At 42.5% G+C, this 20838-nt stretch overlaps 1 protein-coding gene across 1 annotated transcript in view; it reads left to right on the top strand.

The window, feature by feature from the left end:
* The window catches only part of LOC138666539 (uncharacterized), a 195945-nt gene that overhangs the window by 49640 nt on the left and 125467 nt on the right, over positions 1-20838 (top strand). Inside the window, 1 exon segment of the mRNA XM_069754751.1 lies at positions 12632-14311. Coding sequence (XP_069610852.1) covers positions 12632-14311 — 1680 coding nt within the window.

The following is a 20838-nucleotide window of genomic DNA, read 5'->3' as shown; positions in this document are numbered from 1 at the left end:
CAAGGCCTTATCTCCTCTCTATATACTTATATGCTATCATGGGGAGCTGAATCCACCATAAGATCTATTAAGGGGAAATGGGGGGGACTTCTTTCCGATATGCAAGAAGAGGAATGGGAAGAGATTTTAGAATCTCCAACTAAGGTATCCCCATCAGTCAATAATAGGATGACCCAGCTATACATAATACATCAATCGTACTTAACTCTGATACGACTTTTTTAAATGGGTCGATTCCAAACACCAGAATGTCTGTGATGTCACTCACTAGATGCAGACTTTCTTCACATGATATGGAAGTGCCCTACCATTCTTCATTACTGGAAAGAGGCGACGTCACTATGAACATCTTTGCTATTAAATCCTGTTCCCCTTGATCCATTAACTTGTATATTTGGAGTATGGGAAGAGGAGACTTGGGATCATTATATCGGTATTTTCTTACGAGAGATGCTTTTTATGGCACGGAAGGTATTGGCACTGCGGTGGATGGGGGTCTCATGTCCAACTCTTAGAACTTGGATTGAACTGGTAAACTCGGTTATTCCGTATGAACGCACACTGTATCAGAATAGAGGTTGTCCGGGCAAACTTGAAAAAATCTGGGGTAGATGGAATTCCTTCCATCTTACTCTATAGATACACCATAATTGGACCTTGATGCCTGTCTTTGGGGGCATCGCATGAGGGACAGATATGATGCAAAGTTTCCTTTCTTTTCCTTTCTTCTAGTGCGGCGAATTAGTAGTTATTGTAGTTGTAGTTATAACTTAGGATTTACGATTCTATGTTTCTATTTACATAACACATTGGTGCAAGTGACCTGACATGCACAAATTGTTATAAAAGATAACACTTGTTACAATAAAAAAATGTATCTTTATTTATATGTTTAACAATGCATATAATTATATGTACATTAGATTACGTTCAACAATAATGGATACAAATGTGCATGTAACATGGTTTATTTTGTTGTTAATAAACTAATTAAAAAAAAACGAAAACGCTGCGTACATCTGTAGCTTCCAACCCGCAGCAGCAAGATGTTATAGCATAGTGGATGGGATTTGAAGAAATCCCATCTCCACTATGCATGCATCGGCGCCCCAGCAGAGGGAAAACCTACGGTTGAGGGCTGATATTAATATTCTGGGAAGGAGCCAATAGGCATAAAGTTTTCCAGGCTATTAATATCAGCTCACAGATGTTTGCTTAGCCTTTGCTGGCTAGTTTACATAGGAACCCCAGAAAAAATTGACATGGGGTCCCCCTATAAAATCAAAGCAGCAAAGGCTAGGCAGACAGCTGCGGGCTGATATTAATAGCCTGGGAAGGGGCCATGGATATCGGCACCCCCTCAGGCTATAAACATCAGCTCTTAGCCACCCCAGAAATTACGCATCTTATAAATGCACCAATTCTGGCACTTAGCCTCGCTCTTCCCACTTGCCCTGTAGCGGTGGCAAGTGGGGTTGATGTCACCTTTGTATTGTCAGGTGACATCAAGCCCAGGGATTAGTAATGGAGAAGTGTCTATAAGACACCTATCCATTACTAATCCTATAATTGTATGGTAAATAAAGATATGGCCAGAATAAAATCCTTTGTTAATTTTAATTAACCATACAACATTGTCTAATCCCTGAATCCGTCTATCTCATGTGTTATGAACAGGTGATTCAGAACCACAATGGACCTGGTGGTTACGAGCACAGAAAATGACCTGATAGTTGCTAATCACATAGGACGAGCTCTGAGACGTGGGAACTCTGCTGACCGCAATTCCTAATCCTATCATACCACACTAAAGGTAGCCGTGGAGCGTTCCTGACCAGACCTAGACGCCTCGGGCACAGCCAGAGAAACTAGCTCGCCCTGAAGATGGAAAAATAAGCCTACCTTGCCTCAGAGAAATTCCCCAAAGGAAAAGGCAGCCCCCCACATATAATGACTGTGAGTTAAGATGAAAATACAAACACAGGGATGAAATAGATTTTAGCAAAGTGAGGCCCGACTTACTGAATAGACCGAGGATAGGAAAGATAGCTTTGCGGTCAGCACAAAAACCTACAAACAACCAGGCAGAGGGGGCAAAAAAGACCCTCCGCACCGACTAACGGTACGGAGGTGCTCCCTCTGCATCTCAGAGCTTCCAGCAAGCAAGAAAAACCAATATAGCAAGCTGGACAGAAAAAATAGCAAACAAAAGTAACACAAGCAGAACTTAGCTTATGCAGGGCAGACAGGCCACAAGAACGATCCAGGAGAAAGCGAGACCAATACTGGAACATTGACTGGAGGCCAGGAACAAAGAACTAGGTGGAGTTAAATAGAGCAGCACCTAACGACTTAACCTCGTCACCTGAGGAAGGAAACTCAGAAGCCGCAGCCCCACTCACATCCACCAGAGGAAGCTCATAGACAGAACCAGCCGAAGTACCACTCATGACCACAGGAGGGAGCTTGACCACAGAATTCACAACACTCATGCAACAAAAATAAAATAATAAATCAACGCAAATACTCCTTGGTCCGACGTACTCCTGAATAACGAGTGTCCCACGACAATCTCCCATGTAGAACAGTCACTTCGGGAGATGTGACTGCTCTACATGGCCTCCGGCGATACACCGAAGTTTGTTCTCTCACTTATGGCACCGCTGCATGCCTCTCTGACCTTTCCCAGCGCCTGCACACTGCAGTACCTTGCTTTGCCCTCAACAGGGCAGAAAATTACACCTGCGTAGGAGCCGTGACAGAAGCAAGGAAAAGGACATCATCGTATGAAGATGGGAGGTGCCGGACCTGCGACACCCATGGGACCCGAACCGGACCAACCCTGGGTGAGTATTATCTAATTTGTTTTTCTTATCTGTCAGGTTACATTACAGAATGCTGTAGATAAGCCCCTGATGGCGGTGACCGCAGTTTATAGCGGCAAAATGAGGTGACAGATTCCCTTTAATAGGGATCTTATCCAGCGTCATTATTTGCCGTACTCCTGTGACGTTTAACAGGGTATAGCACTCAGTGCTCTGCTTTATGTTGCCGCTCTGTGGAGTAACAGAGATTGCTACTTAGTTTTCTGTTCACACAGTGTGACGGATAACACTGTGCGCTTAGGTTGCTATTTCACTACTTTTAGTTCGCCATTGTTCACATCAGCTGCAGTTTTACATGTCTGAACGGTGGACCCCGGGTGGTGAAAGCACTTTATTCTTATATTTTATTTAGTGCATTCCGCCAACCCTAACACATGTCACACAAAAAAGTTAATAAATAACATTTCCCACATATCTACTTTACATAAGCACAATTTTTTTAACTTTTTTTTGTTATGAAGTTATAAGGGTTAAAAGTTGACCAGCGATTTCTCATTTTTTTCAACAAAATTTACAAAACCATTTTTTTAGGGACCACATCACATTTGAAGTGGCTTTGAGGGGCCTACGTGACATAACATACCCAAAAGTGACACAATTCTAAAAACTGAAGGTGATCATAAAGACATTCAAGAAGTTTATTAACCCTTCAGGTGCTTCACAGGAGTTAATGGAGTGTGGAAGGAAAAAATTAACATTTAACTTTTTTTTTCACAGAAATTTTACTTTAGACTAGAGTTGAGCGAATATGTTCGGAATCGGTCGCCAAATCTGAATTTGCCATATTCAAGCCATATTGGTACCTTAATCGTGCCAAATTTATTTTGATGATCAATTCCGAACATATTCGTTCATTTCTACTCCTATTGCCTCCAATGATGTTCGGCGAATTTTGCAAAAACAATGTTTGCTGCCAATCGTAATCGGAACCAAATTTTTCAAAAATTGGCTCAACTCTATTTCAGACCCAATTTGTTTACTTTCACAAGGGTAACATGAGAAATGGACCATACAATTTGTTGTGCAATTTCTCCTGAGTATGCTGATACACCACTGTTTGGGCACACAACCGGACTCGGAAGGGAAGGAGTGCCATTTGACTTTTTGAATGTAAAAATTTCTGTTATAATGTCGCCTTTGGAGAGCCCCTGTTGTACCTTAAAAACAGTGGAAACCCCCCAAAATTTACACCATTTTGGAAACTTATCTAGATGTGTGGTGAACACCTTGAAACCCAAGGTGCTTTACAGAAGACAGAAGTTTATAACGTTAAGGTGTGAAAATAAAAAAGAAAATCACATTTTTTTTCCAAAAAATGTGTTTTAGCCACAAATTTTGTATTTTCACAAGGGTAAAAATTAGTTTTGCAATTTCTCCCGAGTTCACGATATCCCATATGCGGTTGAAAACTACTTTTCAGGCACAGTGCAAAGCTTAGAGGGAAGGAACATCATATTACAGTGCAGATTTTGCTGCATTGGTTTGAGGGTGCCATGCCAGATTGGCAGAGCCCCTGAGGTGCCAGAACAGCAGAACCCCCATAAGTGACCCAATTTTGCAAACTAAACCTCTCAATGAATTCATCAAGGGGTGCAGTGATCATATGGACATCACAGGTATGTCACAAAATTTATGCCATTGGGCAGTGAAGAAAAAATAATTTCCATTTTTACCACCAATATTGTATGTTGGCCTCAAATTTTCCATTCTCATACAGGGAAATGGGAAAAAATGGCGCCAAAATGTGTCTCACAATTTCTGCTGAATGTAGAAATACCCCATATGTGGTTGTACAGTACTGCCTAGCCCCACGGCGAGTCTCTGGAGGGACGGAGCGCTATTTGCCTCCTGGAGAGCAGATATTCCTAAGTACTAGAAAAAGCAGAATCGCCCTTCAAGTGACCTCATTTTGGAAATTATACCACTTTGGGAATTTATCTACAAGCATAGTGATGATTTTGACTCCATTGGTGTTTTCCTCAAACAAATAGTAGTGGATGTTGCTGAGTAAAAATTGCAAACTGCTATCGTAGTGACCAGTATGTCATAGTGACTGGTACATTGTGCCCAGCTCATGCCTCTGGAGACATACACCCATAACTAAGGGGGGCTCTCATTACTACAGAAATGCCATACATGTGGGCCCTAAATGTAGTTTAGACACACTGGGGCTAAGAGGGAGGGGGCATTTGGATTTGGGAGCACAGAATTTGCTGAATTTCTTTTGAAGGGCGAGTAGCTATTTTACTTTTCCACAGCCTTTGTGCTACCAGTAATGTGGAAACCCCGCTATATTTCCGTTAACAGCTGACGGACCTGAGTGGGGACTTGCTTTTTTGCGGATTGAGTGGAAGCTTTTATTTGGAACATTTTACATAACATTTAGGCTCACATGTATCCGGCACTCTACGCTAAGCACTTACTTTGGGGTTATCAACTAAATCTCCCAAGTGATGTGATTCAGATGAACCCCACGAGGGATCCATTCACTATAATGAGGCAGCAGAGTTACTCTGGACTCAGCATTGTCCTTCTTTTCAGAAGTGCACAAAACTGGCTGACAGTCTTTTTAGGCGAGTACAAAAGCGCAGACACCGCTGTATCACAGGTCTTATGGCATCCACAGTGCCTCTATCTGCCTCATTATAGGGAATCTTCCGCCAGAGATTTACATAGAAACCCCAATTTAAGCGCTCAGCGTAGTGCGCAGGATAAATGTGCGCTGAACCTTACTGCAATTTTTGGAAGGCAGAATGGAAAAATCAACAGCAGGTGAAGAATTAGTTATTTATTTTTTATGCCATTCCTCATGCAGTATAAGTGATTAGACGACTGTGGAGACACCCTGGTCCGCTAGCCAAAAGCACGTGGCCCAGGGATGGTCCCACCAAATGCCCATTCCCCTCTAATATGAGCATAACGCTACAACATCACAGAGTGAGGGTAAAACAGTGTGGCAATACATTATTGAACCACAAAACAGGCAGATAACGTGTAGAACAGTCGTAGCAAAATACCCCAAGATGGTGCACATTACAGAGTCTTCCTCGCCGGCATAATACAGCTGTTACTTCATAGGTTCCATGTTCAGCTACTTCACCTGAGGCATGCAAACAGGGAGGAGGTATCAACAAGCGTAGGAAGAGGACAGTTCTTTCCGGTACAAGGGCCAGTTGACCGAAGGGTCCCAACCTGGCTACTCTGAAAATATCCATGGTACCAGGTGACCGGATGGTCCCAATCTGGGTTTCACAAAAGTATCCATCGTTCAGCGATGGTCCATGGAGCAGATCTGTATTCTTCCAACCGGGGCCGAGGTCCCTTAAGTTGAAATCCTGTAGAATAAAAATCTGTGACCCCCGTGATGGAGCCATGATGTATTGGCGGCTGTCCTGTCTCTGGTCCTTTGGATGTTTTGATGTCTTGGCTGAATCTCTGTCTCACTCTGTCTGTTTTAGAGGCATATCACCTCTTTTTATTTTTAACAGGTGTCCTTCAATCCAGCATCACAGATAATGGGAAGAATGGTGACGACGAACTTGCATTGTTTGATTATGAAATCAAACCCTGTGCATAGATTTTCCTCCTGTTTTAAAAGTCAACAAACTATCAGACCTAGACAATGCGTAATTAGCATATCAGTAAACATCACTAGTCCTCAAGGATAAGCACACAATATGTTACATTAAATGCCAACTTACAAGTTAATATTACAGGTTTACTCAAGCAAAAGTCTGTTTTTATGACCAACACATAAATTCAAAAGTAAACATACAGATAAGTCTATTCTTTTCTTTTAGGCTTGCTAAAAAATAGTCGTCTGGTTACAAGATACAATGCTGTGTAGCCACTTTGACTTTATTCTTCGGGTTGGTGCAATTACAGCGATACCCAATTTATATTGGGTTTTTATGTATGGCTGATGTTACATACTAAAAGACTTTTTTTATTGCGAATCCCCATATTTAGGCAGCTATAATTTTTCCATATTTCGTCCGACAGAGTCGTGATGGCTTGTATTTTGCAGGACGAACTGACATTTTAATTGGTATCATTTTCGGCACTTGACATTGTTTGATCGCTTTCTTTTCCGATTTTTGGGAGGTAGAATGAACAAAAATGGCAATTCTTATTACAATTTTTATACCGTTCCGCATGTGATAAACTTGATAATGCAGTTTTTTCTTTTAACCCCTTTCTGACTTCAGACGGAATAGTAAATCCAAATTCAGATCTCCTGCTTTGATGTGGGCTCCGGCGGTGAGCCCATATCAAAGCAGGGACATGTCAGCGATTCACCCGCCGCTCTTAACTAGTTAAATGCTGCTGTCAAACGCTGACAGCGGCATTTAACTAGCGCCTCTAGCCATCGGGCCGGAAATGAGCGCATTGCTGATCCCCGTCACGTGATCGGGGGGGGGGGGGAGGTCAGTGATGCGTCGGCATGACAACCAGAGGTCTATTGAAAACCTCTATGGTTGTTGATGCCGGATTGCTGTGAGCTCCACCCTGTGGTCAGCGCTCATAGCAATGCAGAAACTCTACTACATAGGAGCGATATGTAGCAGAGCCGATGATGCTATGCCAGCTTCTAACCTCCCATGGAGGCTATTGAAGCACGGCAAAAGTAAAGAAAAAATTTTTTTTTTAAAAAATATGAAAAAATATAAAAGTTTAAATCACCCCTCTTTCGCCCCATTCAAAATAAAACAATTAAAAAAAATCAAATATACACATATTTGGTATCGCCGCTTTCAGAATCGCCCGATCTGTCAATAAAAAAGCATTAGCCTGATCACTAAACGACGTAGCGAGAAAAAAAATTGAAACGCCAGAATTACGTTTTTTTTTGGTTGCTGCGATATTGCATTAAAATGCCAAACGGGCGATCAAAAGAACATATCTGCATCAAAATGGTATAATTAAAAATGTCAGCTCGGCACGCAAAACAAAAAGCCCTCACCCGACCCCAGATTACGAAAAATGCAGCAAAATCCGCATTGTGTGCACAAACCCTTACTTTTTTTCTGCTGATGGAGCTGTATGGTGGCTTTTTTTTTGTGGGACAAGATGATGTTTTCAATGATAACATTTTTATTTACATTCATCTATTTTTATTGCACATTTGTTTGCCAGTATGATGATAAACATTGTTTTTGCCTCGTTTTTTATTTTTTACTGTGTTCACTGAATGGGTTAACTAGTGGGACAGTTTTATAAAGCTGGGGGCTGTGGACTCGCGATACCAAATATGTACTTTTTTTTACATACAGTATATAAATGTATTCATTGGATTAATATATATTTTATGTGATTCTTTATTTGGGGATTTTTTTAATAACTTTTTGAAAACTTTTTTACATTGTCCCAGGATGAGACATCACTGTACAGTGATATATCCCTGATCTGATACTCTGTAATGCTTCTGCACTGCAGGGTATCGGAGAAGGAGGTCCTGCTCTTAGCAGGAGTTCACAAGCCACCTTCCCTTAAGGACCCTACGGCCATCTTGCAGCCGGGGGTCACCATGTAGATCATCAACACAGCGCTATCGCATCACGTTGTGCAGTTTGGAGCAGGCAGGGAGCTCACTCCCTGTGCGATTCTCCTTGATGTCGCTGTCACTTCACGGTGGCATCAGAGGGGTTAACTACTTCATGAGCTGAGCTTTTTTCGGTTTTTCGTTTATCGCTCCCCTTCTTTTCAGAGCCATAACTTTTTCATTTTTCCGTCAATATGGCCATGTGAGGGCTTATTTTTTGCGGGACAAGTTGTACTTTTGAACAACATCATTGGTTTTACCATGTCGTGTACTCGAAAACAGGAACAAAAATTCCAAGTGCGGCGAAAATGCAAAAAAAGTTCAATCCCACACTGTTTTTTTGCTTGGCTTTTTTGCTAGGTTTACTAAATGCAAAACTGACCTGTCATTATGATTCTACAGGCCATTACGAGTTCATGTCTAAAATTAATGAACATGCTGCCTTTTTTACTGCGATGCGTTTTTTTCGCGGAAAAATTGCAGAATGCATTATAAATGATGGGATGCATATGTATACGTTTTTTAAGCGTTTTAATAGCGAAAAAAATGCGAAAAAAGCGAAAAATCCTGAATGTGTGCACATAGCCTTAATGATATGTCGCGGCGACCAAAAAAAGCTTAATTCTGGTGTTTCGATTTTTTTCTCGCTACGCCGTTTAGCGATCAGGTTAATCCTTTTTTACATTGATAGATCGGGCGATTCTGAACACGGCAATAAAAATATGTGTAGGTTTTTATTGTTTTATTTTGAATGGCGTGAAAGGGGGGTGATTTGAACTTTTATGTTTATTTATTTTTTTTTTCTTCATATTTTTAAGCACTTTTTTTTACTTTTGCCATGCTTCAATAGCCTCCATGGGAGGCTAGAAGCTGGCATAGCCTGATCGGCTCTGCTACATAGGGGCAATGCTCAGATCGCCCCTATGTAGTAGAATTACAGCAGACCTCTGCTTGTCATGCCGACGCACCGCTGACCCCCGATCACGTGACTGGGTCAGCGGTGTGCGTATTTCCGGCCCGATGGCCGGAAGCGCGCGTTCAATGCCGCTGTCAGAGTTTGACAGCAACATTTAACTGGTTAATAGATGTGGGCGGAATTGCGATTACGCCCATCCCCTATTGTAGGCACATGTCATCTGTTGAAAACAGCTGGCATGTCTCGGTTTTGAGGTGGGCTCACCGCCGGAGCCCACCTCAAAGCGGGGCTTCTGACGTCGGACGTACTATCCTGTCCGACATCAGAAAGGGGTTAAACGTCCTGAGTCTTTACGATCCCGGCACCATACATGTACTACAGTTTACGAGAATGCAGTTCCCACAGGTACGGCGCATGTCGGGAAAGGGTTACAGAGGTTTTCCATTCCCAAAATCCAAATAATTTTTTTTAACAATCTGTGCTTTATTGTGATATACACCACGCCTATATATTTTGTTTTTATTTCACTTCATTCCCTGCACCCACTTTGTTTACCTGCGGCTCTACCAAACTTGACAGCTCCTTGTGCTTTATTATGTGACCACACAGCCACTGCTGGCACGGCTCGCTTCAGTGTCCGGCATCGCCCTCAGTCATCACTTCAGTATTGGAAATTACAAAGATGTGTCCTGTGTCTATGGAAACCAGCACAATCACTGCACTCGATATCCACAGTGGTGATAGAGCTTCACATGTCCCCACATTACTCCTGACATACGAGAACTGTGAAGAGTCTTTAGTGATGTGGGTGGATCGATATATGTTTTGTGTATGTGGATGGATGGATGCGCACAGCATATTAGACTCACCTATGTAGAATCCTTTTCCTTTCTGGTTCCTACAATTTGAGTGATTCCCCTACTGTCTCACACTTTGTGCTGCATGGGGAGGGTCTGGCATACACTGTGTGCAGAATTATTAGGCAAGTTGTATTTTGATCACATGATACTTTTTATACATGTTGTCCTACTCCAAGCTGTTTAGGCTTGAGAGCCAACTGCCAATTTAACTAAATCAGGTGATGTGCATCTTGGTAATGAGGAGGGGTGTTGTCTAATGACATCAAAACCCTATATAAGGTTTGCGTAATTATTAGGCAACTTCCTTTCCTTTGGCACAATGGGTCAGAAGAGAGATTTTACGGGCTCTGAAAAGTCCAAAATTGTGAGATGTCTTGCAGAGGGATGCAGCAGTTTTGAAACTGCCAAACTTTTGAAGCGTGATCACCGAACAATCAAGCGTTTCATAGCAAATAGCCAACAGGGTCGCAAGAAGCGTGTTGGGCAAAAAAGGCGCAAAATAACTGCCCATGAATTGAGGAAAATCAAGGGTGAAGCTGCCATTTGCCACCAGTTGTGCCATATTTCAGAGCTGCAACGTTACTGGAGTATCAAAAAGCACAAGGTGTGCGATACTCAGGGTCATGGCCAAGGTAAGGAAGGCTGAAAAACGACCACCTTTGAACAAGAAACATAAGATAAAACGTCAAGACTGGGCCAAGAAATATCTTAAGACTGACTTTTCAAAGGTTTTATGGACTGATGAAATGAGAGTGACTCTTGATGGGTCAGATGGATGGGTCAGAGGCTGGATCAGTAAAGGGCAGAGAGCTCCACTCCAACTCAGACACCAGCAAGGTGTGGGGTGGAGCCGCATATTCATCACTGTAATATGCGGCACCATGTGACCGCTCATACAGGACAAGCAGCGACGCTGAGAGGAAGCATCGAGGGAGCTGGGTAAGTATTTTAATGCCAGCAGGCGGGCGCACAGGGGGAGGGAGGCGGGAGCTGACCGGGAACTTTATTTTAAACACACACAAAAAACCCCCCTGATTTTTCGTTCCTTCTCTCCAGCGAACGCTGCTGGGAAGAAGGAATGAATTCTGGATTCAGCACCCAAAGCAGGGGACAGCGCTTAACTCTAGCACTGTCTCCTGCACGGTGCGTGTGGTACCCAGTCGGCACACGGCTGCTGCACGTGTGCCACACTGATGTGCCACGTGAGCACACGGACATGGATAACTCCGGTACCGATTTTTCCAGTACCGGAATTATCTGGACGTGTGGGACAGGCCTCAGACAGGAACACTCAGTTCGTGAGCAGCTTGTCTAGAATCAGGAAAGAGCTGCTCACTGTGTGTGTATCTAGGGCACCATGCAGAATGTTGAAAGGGAGTATATTACAAACATTTCTGCATCCTAGGTGCACACACAAATTATACAGAAAGCCCAGACAACTCGTTTAAACAGAATTATGCACAATAATCTACAGACTCAGTCAAGTTGGTGCCATTACACTGTGGGGGGTTTTCATGTGGTGGTCTGATTAGTTATTCATCAGTATGGCTTCTGACAAGTCACTGATTCCTCAGTGACTTTCTCCCTTCGCTCCATAATGAATGTGTACATACTGCAAAAAAAAAAAACAAACCTTCTGCAGGCAGGTGCCAGCCATGGCACCTGCGTTGCAGCATAATCGCATGTGTACTGTGTATATAATTAATATGGTTGAGGTTATCCTGATATTCCTAAAAAAAATCCATTTTAGCAGCTATAAGTGTATATAGAGGCGATCCGATAGCTGCTACTGCGCAGCCCGCCTGTTAATACAAGGGCGTCATTAATGGGCTGCAAACCAGACACTGTGCATCACACTTACCTGTGTGACTGGCGTCCTATGCAAGCTATATCAATGTGCATTTTTTTCTACTAGGCACCTACCCCCTCTAATGTCTGGCTAGTGTGAGGTGGCTGTTTTTATCAGTAGTTTGCACCTGTGCTGCCCCTTGCCTTTTTTAGTGGAGGCCTGCTGCATCCTGCTAGATGTGCATTTGTCATCAGACAGGGTTTTGGGAAGGCTGTATCTTATGGTATGTGTTTCTTTATACAGTATACGACCATCCGGCTCCTCTTGTTTGCCTTATTTTGTGCTATAAGGTCATGTAGCTGTCAGGCAGTGTATGAGTCAGACATCACCTTTTATGAACTTTCACTGAGCATTTCATTAGAAAAAAGTTTGATGGCAAGCACATTGAAACAATGCAATAAGAAAAATCTGTAAAAGAAGAGAAAATAAAAATTGTACAACCGCCTACCTTAATATAATCTATTAGTCTGCATTGAAGTCTACAGTTTGTACCTTTCTTCGTCAGCTAGTAATTGAATTTTAATGCGATTTGTTTCCAAAGGCAGCATTTAAGAAGAAAAATGTTTTTTTTCTTGACAGATGACTGTGCATCAGAAGGACATCTCACAGTTACAGATTTTAAAGCAGCTGATTATGGTATCACACCATATATATATGAAGAGCATGCCATTATTTCAGATAAACCTCCAGCCCTTCACAGCAAAAATCTATCATCTATTCCTTGTCAACAGGTTACATCTTCTGAGTCATTACAGACTGTTACGCAAAATGAGAATAACAATTGGGATGCTGAATATCAAAAAGCTCATACAGGGAAGAAACCATATTCATGTCAAGAATGTGGGAAATGTTTTACTAGCAAAAAAAAGTTCGGTAAACATAAAAGCACTCACATGAGAGAGAAGCCATTTTCATGTTCAGTATGCGGGAAATGTTGTACTAGGAAAGCAAGTCTTGCTGTACATAAGAGAATTCACACAGGGGAGAAGCCGTTTTCATGTGCAGAATGTGGGAAATATTTTTCCCAAAATTCAAATCTTATTAGACATAAGAAAATTCACACAGGGGAGAAGCTCTTTTCTTGTTCAGAATGTGGGAAATGTTTTACCGACAAATCAAATCTTGTGGGACATAAGAGAACTCACACAGGAAAGAAACCATTTTCATGTCCAGAATGTGGGAAATGTTTTACCCAGAAAGCAAGTCTTACTGTACATCAGAGAATTCACACAGGGGAGAAACCATTTTTATGTCAAGAATGTGGGAAATGTTTTACTAGCAAAGGAGATCTCTGTAAACATAAAAGCACTCACACAGGGGAGAAGCCATTTTCATGTCCCGAATGTGGGAAATGTTTTACACAGAAAGCAAGTCTAAATGTACATCAGAGAAGTCACACAGGGGAGAAGCCATTTTCATGTGCAGAATGTGGTAAATATTTTGCCTGCAAAACAAATCTTGTTAAGCATAGACAAATTCACACAGGGAAGAAGCCATTTTCATGTCCAGAATGTGGGAAATGTTTTACCAAGAAAACAAGTGTTACTGTACATCAGAGAAGTCACACAGGAGAGAAGCCATTTTCATGTCCAGAATGTGGGAAGTGTTTTACTTGCAAATGGAGTCTCATTAAACATAAAAGCTCTCACAGAGGGGAAAAGCCATTTTCATGTTCAGAATGTGAGAAATGTTTTACTAATAAATCAAGTCTTATTGTACATCAGAGAATTCACACAGGGGAAAAGCCATTTTTATGTCAAGAATGTGGAAAATGTTTTACTAGCAAAGGAGAACTCTGTAAACATAAAATCACTCACACAGGGGAGAAGCCATTTTCATGTTCAGAATGTGGGACATGTTTTACACAGAAAACAAGTCTTACAGTGCATCAGAGAATTCACACAGGGGAGAAGCCATTTTCATGTGCAGAATGTGGGAAATGTTTTACCTGTAAAACAAGTCTTATTACACATAAGAAAATTCACACAGGGGAGAAGCCGTTTTCTTGTTTGGAATGTAGGAAATGTTTTAACAACAAAGCATCTTTTTCTGCTCATCAGAGAACTCATACAGGGGAGAAGCCATATTCATGTCAAGAATGTGGGAAATGTTTCACTTTCAAAAGGCGACTCATTAAACATAAAAACAGTCACACAGCGGAGAAGCCATTTTCATGTTTAGAATTTGAGAAATCTTTTACCCAGAAAACAAGTCTTACTGTACATCAAAAAATGGATGCAGAGGAGAAACCATTTTCATGTTGAGAATTAGAAAATTACAAACAAAAAATATATATTTTCTTACATGTCAGAGAAATTACACAGAGAAGCAGACATTTCATAATTTATTTCATATTTTCTTATTGATGAATCATACAAGAAAAGTTACAGTAAAAGTTTGGTCAAGTCTAAAAGGGAAAGCATTTTAGATCACTAAATGATAATGATTAGAAATTGTATTGTATGCAATGACCAATAAACATCCACAAGTAGAATGCATATAACAATCCTAAATATTTCACCATGTATATAGAATACTTTACCATCATCTGAGCACTATAACTTCATCTTAAAGGGGTTGACCAGCACTTCTCTTATATACTAAGGCTAGGTTTACATTGCGTTCAGTGTCTCCGTTTAACGGACTACGTTACACCGCGGCATAACGCAGTGTAACGTAGTCCGTTAATGGCGCCATTGAATGCAATGTCGGACGCATCGCTAGTGCACGCCCACAATGGGCGTCCGCTAGAGATGCGTCCTACATTGAGTGACGGACCCGAGACGCGGGCTGCAGCGTTTCCGGGTCCGTCACCGCTAGCGCAGATGGAGTTATCAGATGCTCCCTCTGCGCTAGCGCTGTGCAAAGTCGGCACTTGCGTCAGTGCAGTCCGTTTAACATATGCGTTGAACGGACTGAACTAACGCAATGTGAACATAGCCTAAAACACCAAGCATGTCACATCTAATAAGTATGATCTCTTATTAATCAGATGAGAAATAGTGGGGACTGGATAGTTCTCTCTTCAAGTGTCCTAATTGAGTTCATCAGCATCTACCCTAACCATGAATCAATAAACTTCCTTTATTACTAACATACATCTCTTTGTATCTATCTTTTGTATTATCTACATGTTAAGATATTGCCATAGGACCTGTATAGTTGAGGGAGAGCTGGTATAGTTGAATAGAAGTAAGAATTAAATTAAAGGGAACCTGCAGCAAGATTGTGCTGAGTAACCTACAGACCGTGTCAGGTCGGCGCCGTTACATTGATTGAAATGATACCTTGGGTGATGAAATCCACCTTGTTATTGTTGTTTAATCTTTATTTGTAGTTTTCAGTTAATGATATGCTTGTGTTCTGGGGCAGGCTTGTGGGGGGGTATTCATGTGGTGCTCTACTTACATATTTATCTGTATGCCTTATGATAGGTCACTAATCCCTCAGTGACCTGCCCCTTATTTTACATACTGCATATTATATGCAGGTGCGGCTGTAGCATGATCGGATCTATAATATCCATATATTCATTTTATTTAGTGATATAAATTTCTTGAGAAAAAGAAAATCTTCCTCAAAATGGCAGCGGCTGCTATTGCACAGTAGCATAATTCAGAACGCGATAGTGCTACTGCGCAGGTGCCAGCGACATTTTGCTAGAAAGATGGCAGCACCTGCACAGTAGCATTTATTGGATCGCCTTGTGTGGTCAAAAATTTCTGTTTGTCCATATGGCAGGGCTAGGAAAAGAAAAGGTCCCGTCACATTAAGCGACGCTGCAGAGATATAGACAACGATGTCGATCGCTGCAGCGTCACTGTTTGGTCGCTGGAGAGCTGTCACACAGACAGGTCTCCAGCGACCAACGATCCCGAGGTCCCCAGGTAACCAGGGTAAACATCGGGTTACTAAGCGCTTAGTAGCCCGATGTTTACCCTGGTTACCATTGTAAATGTTAAAAAAAAAACACTACATACTTACATTCCCGGTGTCTGGTCATGTCCCTTGCCTCCAGCTTCCCGCACTGACTGAGCGCCGGCTGTAAAGCACAGCGGTGCGAGATCAGTAGTAACTTCCATAAGTGACCCCATATTGGAAACTTCACTACCTAGTTAATTCATCTAGGGGTGTAGTGAGTATCTTGAACCCTTAGGTGCCTCACTGAATTTTATGTAATTGGGACATCGAAAAATTACATTTTTGTGGTAAAAATTTAACATTTTATTAGCTGCAAATTTGTCACTTACACAAGTGTTAATAGAAGAAACTATGCCCCACAATTAATTGAGCAATTTCTCCTGAATGAGGTGACTACCATATGTCATCAGAAACTACTGTGTGGCTATTGGAGCACAAAGGTGCCAGAACAGCATAAAAATCTAAAAAGTGACCCCATTGTAGATATTGCACTTCTCGATTGACTCATCTACAGCTGCAGCCGGCGCAGTCTGGGCCTCACAGAGTGACGCTCCCAGGAGATCGCAGTATGCGTAAACACTGAACGCACACCGCGATCTCCACCGGATAGCAGGGACCGCCAGGAGGGTGAGTATATTCACCTGTCCCCCGTTCCAGCGCTGCGTGCGGCTCCGTCTCCCGGGTCCTCTGCTGTGACATTCACAGTTCAGAGGGCGCGATGACGTGCTTTTTTTTTTTATCAGATAGATTTTTATTATCCGCAAAGAATAAACAATCAGAATATTTCTCATGGCAATGTTTCATTAAACATTTACAGATAACTTTTTCCCCCCCGACCCAGAGCCCCCCCACCCTGCCCAACCCGAGACCTCAGCCAGAGCCACCCCACTTCCCATCATCATACAACCATTTGAATAAACATCCGTTATATTTCCATTGAATACTAGGTTCCCTATATTCTCATTTATCATCCTAATTCAAGTCCATCCACGGTTGCCACAGCTTGTGGAAGATGTCCAGCTTATTCCTTTTGGTGTAGATACTTTTCTCCAAAGTAAGTATATGCTCCGCTTGCTTAAGAAAGTCTCTTCTTGTTGGAGGTTCCTCTCTAATCCAATATTTGGCGATCAATTTCCTAGCAATGAATAACAATCGTGCAATAGCTATTTTAAACATGTTGTCCGTAACAATTTCCTCCACATATCCCAATATGCAAGTCAGTGGAACCCTAGGGACAGAACATCCATACACCAGTTCAATACGATTTAAAACAACTATCCAGAAGGAGGACAGTCTAGGGCACTGCCACATCATATGCAATATCCCCGCCTGGGATTGTGAGCACCGAGGGCAGTCCGAGTTCTGCCTAAGCCCAGCCTTGAACAACCTGTCAGGGGTTCTATAGGCCCTATGGATTACGAATAACTGTGATAGCCTGCCTGGTTCACTCATTGATATCTTGGGCACATATTCTAGGACCGACTCCCATCTATCATTGTCAATTATTCCCAATTCAGCTTCCCATTTCCCTTTGGCTCGGATGGGATATTTTTCCAGGAAAGAAAAAAGTAGAAACCCATATATTTCTGAAATCGCCCCCTTCGTGCAGCTATTCTTAAGGATATAGTCGATCATGAGATCAATCTGTACCACTATGGCTCCCCTTTTATTCTGTGCCTGATAAGCATGAGAGATACGATTATACTGGAACAATTCAGACCGTGGCAACTGAAATTCTTCCTGCAACTCCTCAAATGTTTTAAGTCTGCCCTGACTTATCAGCTGCCCCAGCCATTTAATACCTGCTGCAGACCAAAAGTGAAAACCCTCCCTCTGCCTAAATTCCGGTAGATAAATGTTGTCCCAAATAGGCGAGAATCTGGTGAACCCACTCACTTCCCTAATGAGTTTGACTTTTTCCCATACTCTGTGAATTAATTTGATAGTGCACCCATGTGAACCCATTTTTTTGAATTGTCCTCCCTCCAAACTGTCACTCAAAACGTCTGCCTGTAGTAAGAACCTCAAGCTATTAGGTATTTGCACACTCCCTGCCTCCTCCCCCCATCCTTTGAGATGTTGACACTGTGCTGCTAAGAAGTATAGCCATGGATTAGGAAGTGCAAGACCCCCCTCTGTTTTGGCCCTCTGAAGTATCTCCTGTTTAAACCTAGGACTCTTTCCTCCCCATATTAATTCCCCAAACAAAGACCTAATCTTACGGAATCTGCATTGTGTAATCCAAATGGGAGAGTTATGTAGCACGTACAACAACTGTGGCATTACAATCATCTTTAAGAGGTTCACCCTACCAACCACCGATAAATGTAATTTGTTCCATGCCGCAATCTTGGTACGAATTTTCTGCATTAATGGACTTAAATTCAGTTCCTCAAAGGTAGTTAGAGGAAGAGCAATCTGAATACCCAAATATTTGAATTTTTGAACAATCTTTAATTTTGTGGTTATCGCCCTCTCTCCACTGCCCATACTGTCCCCCTCAATCAACAACATACAAGACTTATCCCAGTTTATTGTGAGACCCGAAAACCGACCAAACTCCTCAATCAAAGCAACCGCATTGCACAGGGACCTTTCAGAATCCTCCAGGAACAACAAAATATCGTCAGCATATAATGCAATTTTGTCTTCCCTCCTACCATAGATGTAACCTCTAACCTCCTGAGCACCTCTTATTTTAGCCGCTAACGGCTCCACGGCCAGAGCGAAGAGCAACGGGGACAGCGGACACCCCTGTCTGGTACCCCTAAACAGCGGGAAACTCTCTGACAAATTATTATTAACTCTAATTTTTGCCATTGGGAACGAGTACAGCAACTTAACCCAGGAGATGAATTTTGGACCAAACCCCAGGCGATCCAGTACCGACCACAAGTAACTCCACTCCACACAATCAAAGGCCTTGTGGGCATCTAAAGACACCACAACTCTTTTTCCGGCATTGTCTGCAGGAATTTGCATATTTAAAAATAGCCTTCTCAAGTTAATTGCCGTGGATTTATTGGGCATAAAGCCAGACTGGTCTGGGTGAATCAATTTATCGATCACTTGGGTCAGCCTGTTCGCCAGGGCCTTCGCCAAAATCTTTATGTCAGCCGTTAGAAGTGAAATTGGTCTATACGACTCCGGCTGTTGAGGATCTTTATCAGCTTTAGGAATAACCACCACGATGGCCTCTCTCATTGATGGGGGCAGCACTCCCCTCTCCAACGACTCAGAGAACACTCGCTCCAATTTGGGCATTAACTCTGCATTAAGAATTTTATAAACCTCTACTGGGATACCGTCCGTCCCCGGAGCCTTGCCCCCCGCCATATTCGCCAAAGCCGCCTTCAATTCTTCCTCCCCAAGCGGTCTATCCATCCACTCCCTTTCCTCTCTACCTAGTCTGGGTAAGTCAACCTCTTTCAGATATCTATTCATTTCCTCAGGACTTTTATCCACCCTAGAGGAATATAATTTACTATAAAATCTCCGAAAAACGTCTAAAATTCCCCCCCCCTGAGTAACCGTTTTACCTTCCTCTGTTCTTATGGAGTATACATGTGAAGAATCCCGCTGCGCAGAAACCACCACCGAGAGCAAATGTCCTACCTTCTCTCCCTCAGAATAAAATGTTTCCTTTTGAAAGGCTCTCAACCTATCTGCCCTACGCATATGGAGTTCATCGACCGCTACCTGAGCCGCCCTCATACGAAGTTGTGCTTCTCTTGAATTCTGAGAGGCCAGTGTCTCTTCCGCCACCCTCAGTTCCTCCATCACTGCATTGTCTTGAATTTTAGACTTAGTTTTATGTCTCGAGATGTCCCGGAATAAAATTCCTCTCAGGTATGCCTTCATGGTGTCCCACACTACAAGATTCCCCGCACTCCCTTCATTTATCCTGAAAAACTCCCCGAGTTCAGTTCCCACCTGTTCCATATCCAAATACTGTAGCCAGGAGGGGTGAAATTTCCATCCCAACCCCGTCAGACCACTCTTCCCAGTCATTTGTACAGAGACCAGTACTGGGCTATGGTCCGATATTACTCTAGGCCTATACTCCACCTCATGTATTAGATTATTCACCCCCCCATTTCCCAAAGCCACATCAATGCGAGATAAAGATCCGTATGTTGCTGAATAACATGAGTAGGCATATGTCCTAGGATTACGCACCCGCCACAAATCTATCCATCCTATTTCTCTTAGATAATTTCCAAAAGGAGTAGAGTTCCCTTCACTTCTCAACTCTGCATGTCTACCCTTGTCCCAGTGATCATTAGATATATTGTTCACATCCCCCACTATAAGGAGGGGCACCCCATCCCACCTACCCGTAATTTCCAGAATCTCCTGTATCTTTTTCTTGGAATATGGTGGTGGAATATAAATTGACACAATACAAATTAACCTGTTAAATATCTTGCATACTAAAAACACAAATTGGCCGTCTTTATCGGTGGTTACCTCAATCTCTTCAAACGGAACACTAACGTGTATCAAAATTGACACACCTCTGGCATAATTTGAGAACGTTGAGTGATACGCCTTTCTCACCCATCTCTTCTGTAGAATAGCAACCTTTTCCTTCACTAGGTGAGTTTCCTGCAGACATATCACTGAAGGCCTCTGTTTCAGTACATATTGGAAAATAGCTGTTCTTTTAGTAGCATTTGCAAGGCCCCTAACATTCCAACTTAGGATTTTAACCTCCCCACCCATTATAGCTTATAGAAACAATGAATGAGTTCAAGCTCCCTAAGGTCTCAACCCCAACTCCCACCCCCTCCCTCCTCCCCCCCCCCATCCCCAATTCCCAACTGAAATAACTCTCTATCTCTCCCCTCTCTTTAAGCCCACCC

Source organism: Ranitomeya imitator, chromosome 2 (genome assembly GCF_032444005.1).
Source record: "Ranitomeya imitator isolate aRanImi1 chromosome 2, aRanImi1.pri, whole genome shotgun sequence".
Classification (NCBI taxonomy): domain Eukaryota; kingdom Metazoa; phylum Chordata; class Amphibia; order Anura; family Dendrobatidae; genus Ranitomeya; species Ranitomeya imitator.
This window is presented reverse-complemented; position numbering and strand designations above follow the sequence as displayed.